Genomic DNA, 15,953 nt, shown 5'->3' with positions numbered 1-15,953 from the left:
CTGACTTCGGCTCAGGTCATGATCTCGCGGTCCGTGAGTTCGAGCCCCGCGTCGGGCTCTGTGCTGACAGCTCAGAGCCTGGAGCCTGCTTCGGATTCTGTGTCTCTCTCTCTCTCTGACCCTCCCCCATTCATGCTCTGTCTCAAAAATAAATAAACATTAAAAAAAATTAAAAAAAAAAGTTCCAAGTAACACACATCAATCTGTTTCACACTAATGTTTCTTGGTCAGCCCATTATAAGGCACCCTATTTCAAACAAAAGATGGTGTCACTTTTTCATGAGAACAAAGTATGATAAATTTTTTTGAAAGTTGAGTTAGATTAGAGTAACATCCCTTCCTTTAAAATCACTTTTTTTTTTTAAGTCATTCATAAAAATAGTTCTAATGCTTTGGTTCAAAAGGCAGCCATCTAAATATTATCTATTTTTGGGGTGTCTGGGTGGCTCAATTGGTTGGGCATCTGACTTCAGCTCAGGTCATGATCTCACAGTTCGTGGGTTCGAGCCCCATGTTGGGCTCTCTGCTGTCAGCACGGAGCCTGCTTGGGATCCTCTGTCCCCCTCTCTCTGTGCCCCTCCCAGCTCACACGTACACACGCTCTCTCACTCAAAAATAAGTAAACATTTGGAATAAATAAACAAATAAATAAATATTTTTGACCTACCATCATGAAACATAGTTCTGCCACAAATTTGAAGACTTCTCTACAAATGGATTTTCTACAAATAAATTTGGTGTATGGTATTTAAACTAGGTTTCAAAGAATCATTAAGACTAGAGAGCAGATTTTACAAAAGACCTGATTTCAAAGTGGGATCCATATGTCCTAGATTGCTGAAATTCATTATTTACTCAATGTTTACTGTGCCTTTCATACCTTTTACTTGTATAGCCACAGGGATTACAGCAAACAATTAGACATATAACCAACCAGCAATTCCTACCCCTGTCCTTACATATCTGACATTTTATATATTTATTGTCTGCCTTCCTCATTAAAATATAAGCCTCATGAGAGCAGTGACTGTGTTTTTACAAATGTATCCCCAGTACTGAAACAGTGTGTGGCACACAGCAGGCACTCGGTGACTACTAAGCAATGTGTCTATAGGAAAGACAACAACTATATTCTTCCTACAAACAGATTTAAGCAACCACAATATACCCTGTTTGAATCTGCTGCTTTTTACAGAGTAAGTTTTAACTTTGGTGGTGTCTCCTCCTGAAGTGCAGAAATACAGCTATCTTTAAAAGTTCAGAAGAGGCTCACTGATTCCAAACAGGCACTGATTCCAAAGAGGCACTCTTCAATACAGGTCTGGTCTGAACTTGCAGACAACACGTACAGGTACAGGTACACCAGAGTCACTTCCGCACACACAAGACACAAACACATGGATGCTCACCCCTCAATAAAGGCATATATGCGGTACAAAACACGCCAGGAAGGGATGCCACAAGACTTAGTGCTCACAAGGAGCTTTGTGACACAGAATGAAAGGTACCACAGACACAGAAAACATTACAAAGGTGTGGCAATACAATACCTCAAAGACAAGAATCAGTTTGTAACCCTGATGTAATGAGGATTCCAGGGACCACTGACAATCTCCACTTACAAAGCAAAGCATGGAACAGACCCAAAGTATCAAATGCCCTGTAACAAAGAGAAACTGACATGATAAGTCCTGAGCTGTCCTCCCAGCTGTCCCTTCCACATTAGCACCACAGTGCAGGCAGGCATTTCTTTCACTGAAACAGATTTTTTTCCGTACGGTCTACCTTCTGCCATTAAAGTAGCTTACCTCCTGCCCTGTAGCTGCTTCCATATCAAGAAACAGATCAAGAAGAGATCGGACCAGACGAGCTGCCTTAGCCTTGCTGATGGAATTCAAGAAGGGTCGCACATACTTCAGGAGTCCTCCAAGCTCTACGTGGAAGGTAATTCAGAAAAGAAAAAGTAAACATCAATATTAGAGACAAAATACCCATTAAAATAATGATCCGAGCTCATAAAATCCATCTAAATGAAGCATAGTAGGAACATAAAGCATTCTTAGCAGGTAACAGAGTAGCAAAAATGAGTCAACAACATATACCAAATACATATTCCATTCCGTACTCAGCTCCTGGATTACTATGAGGGCCCTGGGAAAAACTCACGTCTCCAGGCCTCATTTACCCATCTTAATGAGAGATAAAAAGCAAAGCCCTCAGTCTCAGAACACAGTTTTCTAGAACGTGAAATATGCTGTGCTTCTGACACCTGAGGCGAAAAATCACTCCCTCATAGCCAACAAATCTGATCAGTTTACAGGAGGGTTGTTTTGTTGTTGTTGTTGAATTTCCAAGTCCACTGTGGCAGCTCTCCCCCTTAAACAGATGAAGATTTTCAATTCCAGGTTTCCTCCTCCTCCCTTTTCAAAGTTCTCCCCAGGTTAGACTTTTAGCAATATCCTTTCCCTGGCACTCTTCTGAATAAACTTTTCACAGAAAAGTCAGGATGTATTCCCCTTAAAGATATACTATCCATTAAAGATATATTTAAAATTCCTCATTAATCTGCAAAGCTTAAGTCTTAAACTATGACCAAAACAGGTGTCCACCACAGAAGTTTTTCTCCTTATAGGAAAAGAAGGTGGAACAGTAATTTTAAGGGAGCATCTTTGACCAAACTGTGACCAAAACAGGTGTCCACCACAGAAGTCTTTCTCCTCTTATACAGGAAAAGAAGGTGGAACAGTAATTTTAAGGGAACATCTTTAGAAACAAGAGTAAAAACTGTAGAATATTTCAACTATTTCAACAATAACTAAGAAAGTATTTGGAATGTAGGTTAAAATTACTTTAGTGCCACCGCCTCTTTAATATTCTTCAATTGTGGACTCACCCTCCTGAGGATTCTAATTCAGGGCAAGCAAACCTCACCCTCCCGAGAATGCTAATTCAGGGTCCTGAAATCCTCATCTGCCTGAACAGTAACAGGATGCATGGGGCTGCGTCAGGTACAAAAGGAACTTTATACATAGAAAAGTTCATCTTTCTCTTCACTCTCCAGTACTGACCTTTGATTCCACTAAGGTTTTTCCCATTCTGCCACTCCATTCATCCCTGCATAGACTATACATGCTTCTGCTCTCATGTCTCACTCCTGCTGCATTCCCATGTAGAATTTCTCCCCCACCTTCTTGACCTATGTAAACCTTACATATCCTTTTAGGTCCAGCTAAAGTCCTGCTGAGTCTTCCATGACAACTCCAGACCACACTGATTTCTCCCTCTCAAATTCTTTTTACATTTATACAAATCTTAATTATATGCGCATAGCTTTACAAAAAAAACTTCTTTAGTATTTATTTTTGAGAGACAGAGTCCGAGCGCAAGCAGGAGAGGGGCAGAGAGAGAAGGAGACACAGAATCTGAAGCAGGCTCCAGCCTGAGCCGTCAGCACAGAGCCTGATGCGGGGCTGGAACCCACGAACTGTGAGATCATGACCTGAGTTGAAGTCAGACGCTTAACTGACTGAGTCACCCAGGCACCCTCACAATCATAGCTTTTTAAAAGTAGTCTAGTACAGGAGCACCTGGGTGGCTCAGTCGGTTGGGCATCCGACTCTTGGTTTCGGCTCAGGTCATGATCTCACAGTTAGTGGGCTCAAGCCCCGCATCAGGCTCTGTGCTCAGAGCTCGAAGCCTGCTTGGGATTCTCTCTCTCCCTCTCTCTGCCCTTCCCCGACTCACTCTCTCTCAAAATAAATAAATAAACTTAAAAATGTTTTTAATAAATAAATAAAAGTAGTCTAGTACGATGTCCCTTCTCCCACAGTATTTCCTACTATGACAGAACAATTCTGAATAATCTCTAATGACAGAAATTGTTCAGAAAGTAGACTATTCGGATGTTGGTCAAACTAAATTGTTCCTTTATTTAAAACACAAGTCTGTACCCTCTTTCCACATGGCTTCAAATCTCTGAAGATAACTACCATTTATATCTCTCTAACTTTCCCTTTCTCCAAGCTAACCATCTTTAGCTATTTCAACTCTTCCCCCAATGTCCTGGTTTCTAGATTCCTTGTCACTGAATAAACTCTAGTTTGCAAACATACCATTTGTGGTAACCCAGAACTGAAAACAACTCTCCAGGTAGGATCTGACCAGTAAAGCCATGGCCTAATTCTCTTGATCTCGCCGCCACATGCAACACAAGTTAGCCTACTTCCTTTTTCCTAATAGCATTTTTTGTTTAGACCGAGTCCATTAAGGTCTTTTTTGCATAGACAGGTAATTCCCCATCTCCCTGTTTTGATGAATACTTTTAAGTATGTATCTTTATACTTATCACACTGAATTTAATCTTGCTGGCTTTGGCAGTAACTCTGAATCTTAATCCTGTCCTCTACTGTACTGAGTCATCTACAAAAACAAGCAGGCCTTCTGAAATGGCTTTAGCCATAATGCCAGATGCTGACCAGAAAAATAAGGACAGATCCCCAGGACATGATGCTAGAGACTTCCCTTGAGGTTGACAAATGATTTTCATACCCTTTACCTATCATTAATATTATGGAAAATGTCCAAATATCTTGCTTACATGTAATCTGTATCATTCCTCTAACCCAGAAATGGGCAAACTTTTTCTGTGAAGGGCCAGATAGTAAATATTTTCAGCTTTTTGGGCTATGTGGTCTCACTGGCGGGTACTCGATTCAGCCACTGTAGTGCAAAAGCCATCAGACAATATGTAAACAAGTGGGTGTAGCTGTGTTCCAACAAAACTTTATTTACAAAAACAGCTGGCAAGCCCCTGCCTATGGAGCTCTGCAAATCTACTGGTCTGATAAGGCTAACCAGAGAAGAGAATGGAGGTGAGTTTGGAATAATCCTTTCTTAATAAACCCACTGTCTTAAGTGATTAAAACCTACTTATCAAATAATCTGTCCCAGATATTAATGATTACCAGTTTGAAGTGTCTAGAAATTATTCTTCTCATTATCTTCACGCAAAGAGAAATAATATTTGCCCATCCTCAGTTTTCTTAATACTTCTTCATCCTCCATGACTTTTCTCAGAATAATAATAGTGGCTCTATAAATATATCTGCTAGAACGACGCTTTTGATATTAAAAGACAAAAATTGTCAGAGCCTAGAGACTTGAACTTATTTAAAGAGACTATCTGCTCTCTCTTCTCTCACCTAACTTGGCTTTAATTCTCTTTCTGATATGTTCTTTCTCTTTTTGAAAATCATTTTCCTTCCTGGAAAAGGCTGAAGTGAAACATGAACTAAGCAGCCTGCCTTCCCTCTAGCACCTGCTAGCATTACAGTAGTTGCTCTAAACGCTGAGTGTTACTCTTCTTACCCTAACCAGAAAACAAATGACCTCTTCGTTGCCAAAGACTCACCAATTTTTTTTTATTCCCACAGAATCTACTGACTTTTTCCTCCTATTTATTTATATTTATATGACCAGAATTTCCTTTTTAGAACCTCACAGAATTCAACATAATCCTTTTAGAATCTCAGGCTACGATATCTGCAGATCCTGACCCCGGCCATCATGTCTGATGGTGCTCAGCACCACTTTCAACTACTATCATGCATCCAACCTTGCCTTATTCACTAATTCCCAAATGACTGCTGTAGATCAGGGACCTTATCTTACATTTTTTTAATGGAGTACTTAGCACAGTGCTAGCTGTATATTAAATGCATAATAAAACAAAACTGTAGGTTGGGAATAGACATCTCTTCTCAGGGAACCAAAAATCAAAGGGAAGAACTTCTAAAGTTGTCAGGTACTGAGTCACCAAAAGGAGAAGGGCAAGGAATAAGAAGATAAAATGAATAAATAAATAAAATTATAAACAAATTCAAGCAGAAATAAATAAATAAATAAAATTCAAACAGAATAGTTAATATTTTGAGATAAATTTTTGAAGTGTTGACTATACTACATGCTACTTGTAATTATCCGTGCTACTGGAGGAAAACAAACATTTGGATATTTCAACAACCGAAAAACCTTAAATCACTTAATCTGACTTTCTACCTCTTTCAAGAAAATTACCTTATTAATTATATTGTGTATGGACTAATTATCAAAACTATTATGCAACACCAAGCTCACATTAACTGACAGTCCAAAGAAATCCATAAATATGTTAAATAGGAGGGAAATCAGTCTAAAAAAAAAAAAACAAAAACAAAAACAAAAAAAAACACAGGGGCACCTGGCTGGCTCAGTCAGAAGAGCATGCAACTCTTGATCTTGGGGTCATGAGTTCAAGTCCCATGTTGGATGTAGAGATTACTAAAAAAAAAAATAATAAACCTCAAAAATAAGTAAATGAATAAGTAAATAAATAAATTTTCTAAATGAAGGGAAAAAAACCAGTACCAACCATTGATAATCCATAAATGATTAACTACAGAAAGCAATAACCATTATACCATAAGACTATGAGCTCTGAAGTGGGACTAATTGATTCAGATCCTGGCTCTCCCACATACTAAATAAGTGACTGGGTAAGTTATTTAACTTTTCTGTGTTCAGTTTCCTTAGGTGTAAAATGGACAATTGTATCTACATTATCAAGTTGTTTTGAGGATGCAATAAACTAAATCATTTTTGTGCTTAAAAATGCAACTAGTTGATAGTAAGCATTTAAAAACTTTTTATCATATATATTTTTAATGATATTTTAAGTAAGACACAAAACCCATATAAACACATCCTCCCAACTGCATACATCTTTACTCAACTTTCTATTGCCTAAGCTTAATAATAAGTTAGTTATCCTTAACTGCGAAAAATCTTAGTTCTCAAGTTCAAGAAGTTTTGCTAACTTACACCTTCTGGGGAATATTATTTCGGGAAAAGTAATCCAGGAGGTCACTTACCAGAGCTTAATCCACTTAATTAAATAAGATCTAAATTCACTTTAGAGTTGACAAAAAATCACCCGTTTTAAGCTTAAGCAGCCTTCTCTCTCAACCCTATTACCACTTTACTGGTCAAAGACCCTTCCTGGTCTCTTATTCCAAGGTCACACACACCCATCATCAGAATAGCATCTGAAGCCTACAAAGTCAGTGGTTCAATTACAACTAGAATGTTTGGGCAATGACATGCACAGAGTCCCAGGTAACAGTGGAGAAATCTCGGGAAGGCTCTTTCCATTTGTTGTCTTACTTAGTCTGTATCAGGAAAAAAGGACTCACTCTCTCTCTCTCACTCTCCCCCCCCCCCAAAGAAACTCATACCTCTCTCGCTCGCTCTCCCTCCCTCTCGCACTCCCTCTCTCTCTCTCTCTCTCTTCGACTCACTTGGATGCAAAGTCCCTGGTCATTTTCAAGACAAGGGCCCAAGTCGCTATCCATCTTAAGTATAACAGAGCTGAAGTCACTGAAGACTGCTGCTACCCGTGCTGCTGCCCTTATGTAAGGGAACACAGTGAAAATTCCAGCCAGAAGCAAATCAGAGACCACCATATCCCAGCAGGGCCAGGAGCTTCCCTCACCCGCAGAACAAAACTGTTCCACGGAAGAACAGAGTTTAAAGTTCACCCAGCTTCCTCCTAAAGAACCGAAGCTCAACAAGTTGACAATAAAATGACTACCAATAAGCTGTGTGGATGCATTCCTAGGATCCTTTACAGAAACTTGAAAAACCTCACCCAACATTTCAGGCAAAAGAGAAAGCAAGCCATTTGCAGCACTTACCTGCAGCTTGTCCAGTCTTCGCCAAGAGAGACCCGAGTTCCAGGATACTCTGCTCTTTGACCTGCACTGCCTCCTCATCATTCTCCTGAATGTCACGCTTCACTAGGAGAGGAAAATGCAAACCTTCTTAAAATTCTGACAAAAAATGAAGACTGAGGGAAATTTCACCCTCACAAGACCAATTACAAACACTGTCACCAAAAGACAAGTTCTAGATAGCTAAAAACAAACAAACGCACAAACTCTAAAAGTGAAATCAACATGTGGGATACGTCCCATGTAAATCATAAAAATGGATTTCTCTCTGACTTTAAATGTGCCTTTTCATTCTATCAATTAGAATTTCCCTTACCCACCTACACTGAAATTTCCATTGCAGTCACTTGGTTAAAGCAAAATTCAAACAAGTTCTTCTTATTTGTGGTGGTAAGCCCCATGCTGGGCACTATGTTACTGAAAATATTAAACATACGTATACGTTTACCTGCCACAAACTAAAATCAAATGACCAAGTTACTGATGAGTAAAAAGCCAAAAGTCTTTCAATAAACTTTAAACCTGTGTAAAGCCTCACTGATGGGTGTGCTAGGGATAAGCAGTTCTAGGAAGCCGTTCAGGAAGAACAACCCAATCAAAGCTCCAGTGTGATCCTTAGGAAGGACTGGTGCTTTGTAATGGATGCAGGACCTGTTAAAATAACTTTGTTCTATCTGTCCCACTTTCAGCTGTTAATAACTACTCTACCACTCACACACTGAATAACCCCTCCGAGTTTGTGGTGATAATTTTAGCGATCATCACTAGTTATCACTTCTCTTACAAAGCATCATGACTTGACAAAAACCAAGATTTTGATACTCCATGATGGAGTCTGGAAAAAGTACGGCTGTAACCATCATGACTCAAGCTTGCTCTAACAGGGAGGCTTTCAGGCAACTCTCTCCTAGTAGAGTGGAAATCACAAAATGTTCCAACTACAATTTTTACTAATAGTTTCACATTATAAAAGACAAAATATTAGGCACTAAGCACACATACAAAAATAAAATCCATACTTCTCACATTAGTGTGTACTCACAGAATAAAAATACATGCGTGACTGAGATGACTCAGTTCTGTAACTATAATAACTTAATTCAAGATCAGAACTTCAAAACGAAAACCTTTCATTTACCAATACGATCCATCCACAGATGCATCTTAACCCCCATCTCCTCTCCGAGCCTCCAATAACCCCAAAGACAAAGACATCAAGATCCTGTCATTGTCTTTTCTCCCCTGCAAGTCAGGAATATCAAAATACAACAGACTAGGAAGTCAACACGAAAGCCAACATCCTGGAGGTCCCACATACACGTGCATTCTTACACTACTTGTTGATCCAATTCGAATCTTCTCAAGCTACATTAAAAAGATCACATTACTACATGTGCAGTGAAGAGCAAGCCCATGCCCTAACCGAACCCTTTACGACTGAACATTAAAAGCCTTCTGTCTCACAAATTTCTGTTCACACCTGAATCCCGATAGAAACCTGTCGTAAGGGACTGGCTGGAGCTCCCATTTCAGTTTTCCTGTTGGGCGCAAAGCTAAGGCAATCATACTACGATGTACCGAAAAGTGTCTTTAATTTCTTCCGGCCGTGTGCAGCCGGCCGGTTCCCCGAACTCCGCGGCTGACAACTAACTCCCCGAACTCACTTCCCACCTTCTACAAGGGAGACCAGGACGATTAGTCACCTCCTCGAGTCGGACGGTCCCATCTCGCTCTTACACCCCACACGGGGGCAAAGGAACGTCTCGGGCACCTCTTCAAACCAAATGCCAATTGTCAGTGTGTGTCCCCTCGGTATTTTCCACATTCAGAGAGAGGTCTCCCTTTAGTGGAGCCTTCCGATGGGAGGCTGGGGAGAGGTAGCAGCTCCCAGCGTCCCGAGGAAGAAAACTCCAAGAGCAAAGCGAGCGCTCGCGCTGCCACCCGGAGCGGGCTGTGCTGATAACAACGGCGGGAAACCCTGTCTACAGCGGGTTTCACCAAGGCCCTTCAACTCGAGGCTCTTAGTCCTGCTCGCGACAAGCCCGCCGGCCGGCACTGCTCCCGGTCCTGGGCCAGCCCGCATGGGCCAGAGCCGGGGCAAGGCTGGGGAGTGGTGGGGGCCCCGGCTCGGCCCACACTCCCACTCCACGCTAAGCCCACCGTGAGTCAGCAGCCGGCGAGGGAACGCCGGGGCTGCCTCGGGGCTTCCCACCCGGGTGGGACCCAGGGGGCTCCAGGGAGCTGCGAGCGGCCTGTGCCCCCGGCCCGGCCCCCCTCACACACAGTGAGTCAGCAGCACCAGAGCCGGATAGCCCGGCCCCGCTCCGCCGCCGCCGACCCGCACAGGCCGAGCTGAGCCGGCAGGGTCAGGGAGGGGGCGCGGCGACCTTTACCGATGGAGTGGAGAATGTCGATGGAGGCCTCCCGGTCGGTGCTGAGTAGAGACTGGGCTCTCTGGAACTCCACCACCGCCGCCGCCGCCATCTTACCGCTTTCACACAGTCCCCGGCCGCGGCCGCCGACGCCGGAAACACACTCCCGGAAAGCCCGCCCTCGCGTCCCTCTTCTCTCATGGCCCCTCCCTCCCTCCCGTTCCCAGAGCACCACGGGAGTTGTAGTCTCTCCGCCGGGCAGGGCAGGAGGAGTGAGGGTGAGCACTGGAGCGCCTTGGCTGGTTGGCGGCAAACTCCCCAGCACCGCCTAGCGGTCAGCCCGCGGGCGAAAGAGGCGGTGCCTAAGAACTGGAGCCGGAGGCTAGTCTCCACGCACCCCAAAAGAGGCCTCTTAGCGGCGACTCCCTTAGCTCGCCCTTGAGAGGAGTTTTTGAACCCTCGCCTAGGTATTCGTGGAGAGCCGTTTGGCTTCCTTTGTAGCTTCCACGTTTAACCACTCATTCAGGGCAATGAACGATCTTATAAAGTGCTCGCAATGTGGCAAAGAATAGCACCATTCAAAGGCGTTCAAGTGTCTAACGACATTTGTCACACACACACACACACACACGCACGCGCACACACTTTCCAGGCTAGGATCCTATAGAATCATAGCCAGCCTGTGATTAAACCCACCAGTGCCGGGGAGAACTGATGTTGGAAAGTGAAATATCATCCTTGCCCCATTCACTCAATAAATCCCTCTTGGGAGTCACACCAAAGTCTAACGGCTACCTGGACTCCTCGGCTCAGAAAAGAAAAAAAACTGGAGTTTTCTCTCTAATATCTCCAGTGCCTTCAACTAAAATCAGAGATACCTGAAAGGCTGTCAAGTGGCCGGAGAAAAGACCTTCTATGTGACCACTGAAGGGAGAGCCTAAGGGAAGGGCTAAAAATATAACAGAGGCAGTTCAATATGAGGAATATTTTTCTCTGGGTGAAGACAATCCAAAAAAAATACGTTGTCCCCTAAAGGGACCTGTAAAGGGAATCAACATTGCTCTCCTCTCTGACTGGGTTAGGCAATTTATATATCTTCTTTTATCCTCCCAACAATGTTCTGAAAGAAGATACTATTTACACATCTTTCCTAGATGAGGAACTGGGTTTAAAATGATTTGGTGAAATGAATATGATAACTGACAGAGCTGAGAACTGAAAGTTAGGAAATGGGCTCCTACTTCCTGGATGTATCCAGATGAAAACTGGATAACATCTCAAGTTGTAAACAGGATTGATGGCATTGGTGGGGAAACAGATTAAACGGCTTCTAGATTTCTCCAAACTCTGAGATGCCATGAATCTCAGTATAAAACTGAGACTTGCTTTGCTTAAAAAAGGCATTCCTCCCTCCTCAATTTGGCATGGATGCTAATGAGTTATAAAATTCCAAAGCAGAGAACAAGTCATAAATATCTTCACCTTCTAAAGAAGACCTACCTGTTCATCCCCAAAGACTTACTAAAAACTGACTAGACCAGTTCTAAAACCTCCACTTCCAGCCTCCATCAGGGAGAGAGAAAAATTCAAAAGGAATCCATTAGAAGAAATCATGAAAGAGGATGAACCGTTCACCTCACTATAAAGAGGAAGCACTACAAAAGCCTGGTGGTATTTGCCAGATCTTTCTCCCAAGCTGGTGAGTCCTGCTGACTACAGGAACTTAGAAAGCCATCTCTGTGCAACCACCATTGTGAGAGCTTTGAGGTGAACCAGACCTGTCTGTCCAGGAAATTGGGGTCTTCATGCACATTCATGAAGGCGGTTACCCACTTTTGGCCTGCAGAATTCTGAATTAGGGAAGGGGGCCGATACATTCCACAGTGTGACAAGGAGAAAGAGCAGCAATGGGGGAGCCTCCCCTACCTGTGTTTGGCATGGACAAGTGGCCAACTCAAATAAGAGGCTGGAAGAGTGGACATCAAAAAGTCATAACTGGGGTGCCTGGGTGGCTCAGTCGGTTGAGCGTCCAACTTCGACTCAGGTCATGGTCTTGCAGTTCGTGAGTTCGGGCCCTGCACCGGGTTCTGTACTAACAGCTCAGAGCCTGGAGCCTCCTTCGGAGTCTGTATCTCTCTCTCTCTCTCTCTCTCTCTCTCTCTCTCTCTCTCTCCCCCCCCCTCCCCTGCTCATGCTCTGCCTCTGTCTCTCAAAAATAAATGTTAAAAAAAAAAAGAAGAAGAAGTTATGACTGAAGAGGGATCTTAAGTTCCACAGGTATGGCCTCCAAGGAAGCCTTAAATGCTCCCAACAAGAGAATCAGCACCTGGACGCCTGCCTCTGATGGCATTAGTCATGTGACAGACTTTATTTACTTTCTTTTCCTTCCCACTTCTCTGCCCTCCCCAAACCCATACACCCCACCCCTAATGCCAGAGGAGACCCAGACACAGCATAGTGAGAGAGGGAAGAGAAAGAAAAGAGGAAAAGTATAAGCTAAACACAAATTTCCCACTGAGAGTCAGAGGGGGGAGAAGCTTTAAATTCTGGGTTCACAGCAAAACTGAACAGAAAGCAAAGACAGACTGGATTTTTTTTTTGACAGAGAGAGAGAGAATGCATGAGCACACATGAGCAAGGGAGGGACGGAGAGGGAAAGAGAGAATGTTAAGTGGGCTCCACGCCCAACGAGTGCCCAATAAGGGCACTTCAAACTTTCTCTGCATGCATCTGATAGTCTGAACCTTGGGAGGGTCTGGTTACCATCCCCCTCACTGGGGGCCACAAAGTGTTGCATAATCTGACCGCTATTTTTCCGACCTCACCCCATACTCTGTTCAGTTGACTCCTTTTGTTTGTTTCTTTCTTTTTCTTTTCTTTTTTTTTTTTTTTTTTTTCCTCAAACATGCCAAATTCTTCCCCACCTTGAAGCCTTTACATTCTCTCCCTGGGTTTCAACTCAGAGATGGTTTCTGCAAACAGGCCTTCTGTGTCATCCCATTAAAAGTAATCTCCTCTACCTCCAGCCTAGTAACCATCATATCGCTTGGTTTATTTCCTTCCTAGGACTTAACACAGTCTTCGATTTTACTATCTCACTTGTCTAAAACTCACTGCCCTCCACAAGGTTTTAGGGACCTTGTCAATCTCGTCCACAGTTACAGTCCCCAGCTCCCACATAGTGGCTTACACACATGGCAAACCCTCAATAAATATTTGTCGGATGAGTGCTAGAATCTGTCCTGCCATAAACTTCTGCTGCCCTAAATGTCTATATCCTGCACTATGTGACTGTTTAGGCATTGCTATTCAGATTGCAGTAGGGGTGAAAGGACTGTCACGATCAGCCATGACCTAGGGTTTATAGGACTGGCCTGAAAAGATTAGCTGGACCAAAATCCAACTCCTCTCTCGGGAATTGGGAAACTGAAAGACTGAGCCAGTTAGCCAAGTGAACTGAACTCAAAATCTGTCACTTGGAACCAACGAGACCCAAGTTGGCAGAGGGAAAACTCACTAGAGGAGTGAAGAGAAGCAGGAATGTCGTGGAAGGGAATGCCAACACCTGCACAGAAGGCCACCACCTCAGTTCCTAACAAGTTTCTGATTTCTACTTCCACCCCCATGAGGCCCACCCATGCCACATTCCCCATTCTGGAAATACTGGGACATGTTTCCTTTCCAAATATCCTCCAAAGTTCCTCATTATGTCAAGAAGAAAGGTTCAGTGTGGTGTCATTATGTGTTTAATGGCTCTTCAATATTCGTTCATCTTTCTTTTCAGCCAACTGAGAGGAGGCAACAGTATCTAGCTGGCATTAGGCTTCCTTGTTTTGGTTTTTATAGGTACATCCTAGTTATGGCCAATACTACTGATTTTCCATCGAAGGTAGAGACATATAGTTACCCTGAAAAACAAAATGGGTCAATTTAAATAGCAATACATATGGCATGTAGACATGGAAAAAACCAGGAATATGTATGATAAGCAAATGATTATTTGCTTCAGAAATCCAAATTCTGGTTTAAATACCACTATGTAGCCAACCATCTACCTCCCATCATCTTTCTTTTTATTCCGAAATTACATCTCTGATTGGAAGACCAGGAAGTCCTTTGGATCCCTGCCCTAAATTTATAATCTTTACAGATGGCTTTCAAGTTACTTCTGGCAAAGGCACTGTATACTATAGAAAAAAAGTACGGAATTTGAAGTTGGGCAGACATGGAGCTCAAATCTTCTCTCTACTACCATCTAATAGTCAAATTACTTAAACTCTCTGAGACTGGGTTTGGTTATCAATAAATTATTCTTAAAATCTACTCTACTTGGGGCACCTGGGTGGCTCAGTCGGTTAAGTGTCCGACTTTGGCTCAGGTCATGATCTCGCAGTTCGTGAGTTCGAGCCCCGCGTTAGGCTCTGTGCTGACAGCTCAGAGCCTGGAGCCTGCTTCAGATTCTGTGTCTCCCTCTCTCGCCGCCCCTCCCCCACACGTGCTCTGTCTCTCTCCGCCTCTCAAAAATAAAGAAAACTAATAAAAAACATTTTAAATAAATAAACATTAAAAATGTTTTAATAAAATAATAAACACAATCTACTCCACTTGATGCATAATAATGCATATACACTTAATACCACAGACTTGTACACTGAAAAATGGTAGAAATACGTTTCATTACATATATTTTACCACAATAAAAAAAATCTACTTCACAGAATTCTTTGAAGATTAAAATTTTAAAGACACTAGATCACTTCAGCGCTATGACTGACACCTATGAGTGCTCAATAAATGGCAGCTGTTAATATCATAGTTAAGTTGCTGATTAAATTAGCTAATTAGCATCACTACTCCCCTTCCTCAGGGAGCCCTCACAGAGAGCTAAAGGATCCTTTAATTAGTGAGTTTTATTGCAATCAGCTCTATCAATCAATCGTCAATTTTGTTTCCAATCTTAGACTTCCTCACTCTTGCCTCACCTCCCTTCCCTCTCTGTAAAATTTCTGTCTCTACACTATTCCGAAACACACTACAAAGCCCTAATCTCCCCCTTGCTACCCTATATTCCAGAACTATTTCTTTTCCTGAATATAATTGTTAATTTTTTAATTTTTAAGTAATCTCTACACCCAATGTGGGGCTCGAACTCATGACCCGAAGATCAAGAGTTGCATGCTCAACCACTCGAACCAGCCAGGCACCCCTATAATAGTTCATTTTTCACTGAGATTTTTAAATGTTTTATATCCCATAAATGACCAAGTAGGGAAATGCAATAATGTACTATCCTACTAATATAAGAGGATACACTTCTGCTCTCCCTCATACTTTGTGCAGTGCAGAGACAGGGAATTAGGTTAGCAATTCTAAGCTAGTGGTGATTCCCCAGCTATGCACGCTGGCTGCCATTGAAGTTCTAGAAGCGGAAAGAAAGTACAAAGTAGACAAAGTATATCACCATTATCCTTTCATCTCTCTTTGGAAATCCTTCTCTCTCACACTGCCACCTTTCCCCAGACCTCCAGGTACCTTGTTGTATTTATGTTTTATTACAATTCTCCTTCAGTGAAAGTCTGTTAGTGACGCACTTTGTCTTTGACTAAAAATGTCTTTATTTCGACCCTCTTCCTTTTTTTTTTTTTAACATTTATTAATTTTTGAGAGACAGAGAGAGAAGGAGTGTGAGTGGAGGAGGGGCAGCGAGAAAGAGGGAGACACAGAATCTGAAGCAGGCTCCAGGTTCTGTCAGCAGACAGCCCGACATGGGGCTCAAACTCATGAACCGTGAGATCATGACCTGAGTCGAAGTCAG

The 15,953-nt window shown here is 42.6% G+C and overlaps 1 protein-coding gene across 1 annotated transcript in view; it reads right to left on the bottom strand.

Moving 5' to 3' along the window:
* PSMD11 (proteasome 26S subunit, non-ATPase 11) overlaps window positions 1-10,316 on the bottom strand; it is a 29,887-nt gene extending 19,571 nt beyond the window's left edge. Inside the window, exons 1-3 of the mRNA XM_025916226.2 lie at window positions 10,160-10,316; window positions 7,731-7,832; window positions 1,809-1,933 (exon numbers count right to left, since the gene is read on the bottom strand). Coding sequence (XP_025772011.1) covers window positions 1,809-1,933; window positions 7,731-7,832; window positions 10,160-10,250 — 318 coding nt within the window. The 5' untranslated portion in view covers window positions 10,251-10,316. The remainder of the gene's footprint in view (window positions 1-1,808; window positions 1,934-7,730; window positions 7,833-10,159) is intronic.
* Window positions 10,317-15,953: the final 5,637 nt, after the last annotated feature.

This window comes from Puma concolor, chromosome E1 (assembly GCF_028749965.1).
Source record: "Puma concolor isolate L17-30 chromosome E1, mPumCon1.1.hap2, whole genome shotgun sequence".
In the NCBI taxonomy this organism is placed as follows: domain Eukaryota; kingdom Metazoa; phylum Chordata; class Mammalia; order Carnivora; family Felidae; genus Puma; species Puma concolor.
Note: the sequence above shows the minus strand (reverse complement) of the source record. Positions and strands in the feature narration are given on the sequence as shown.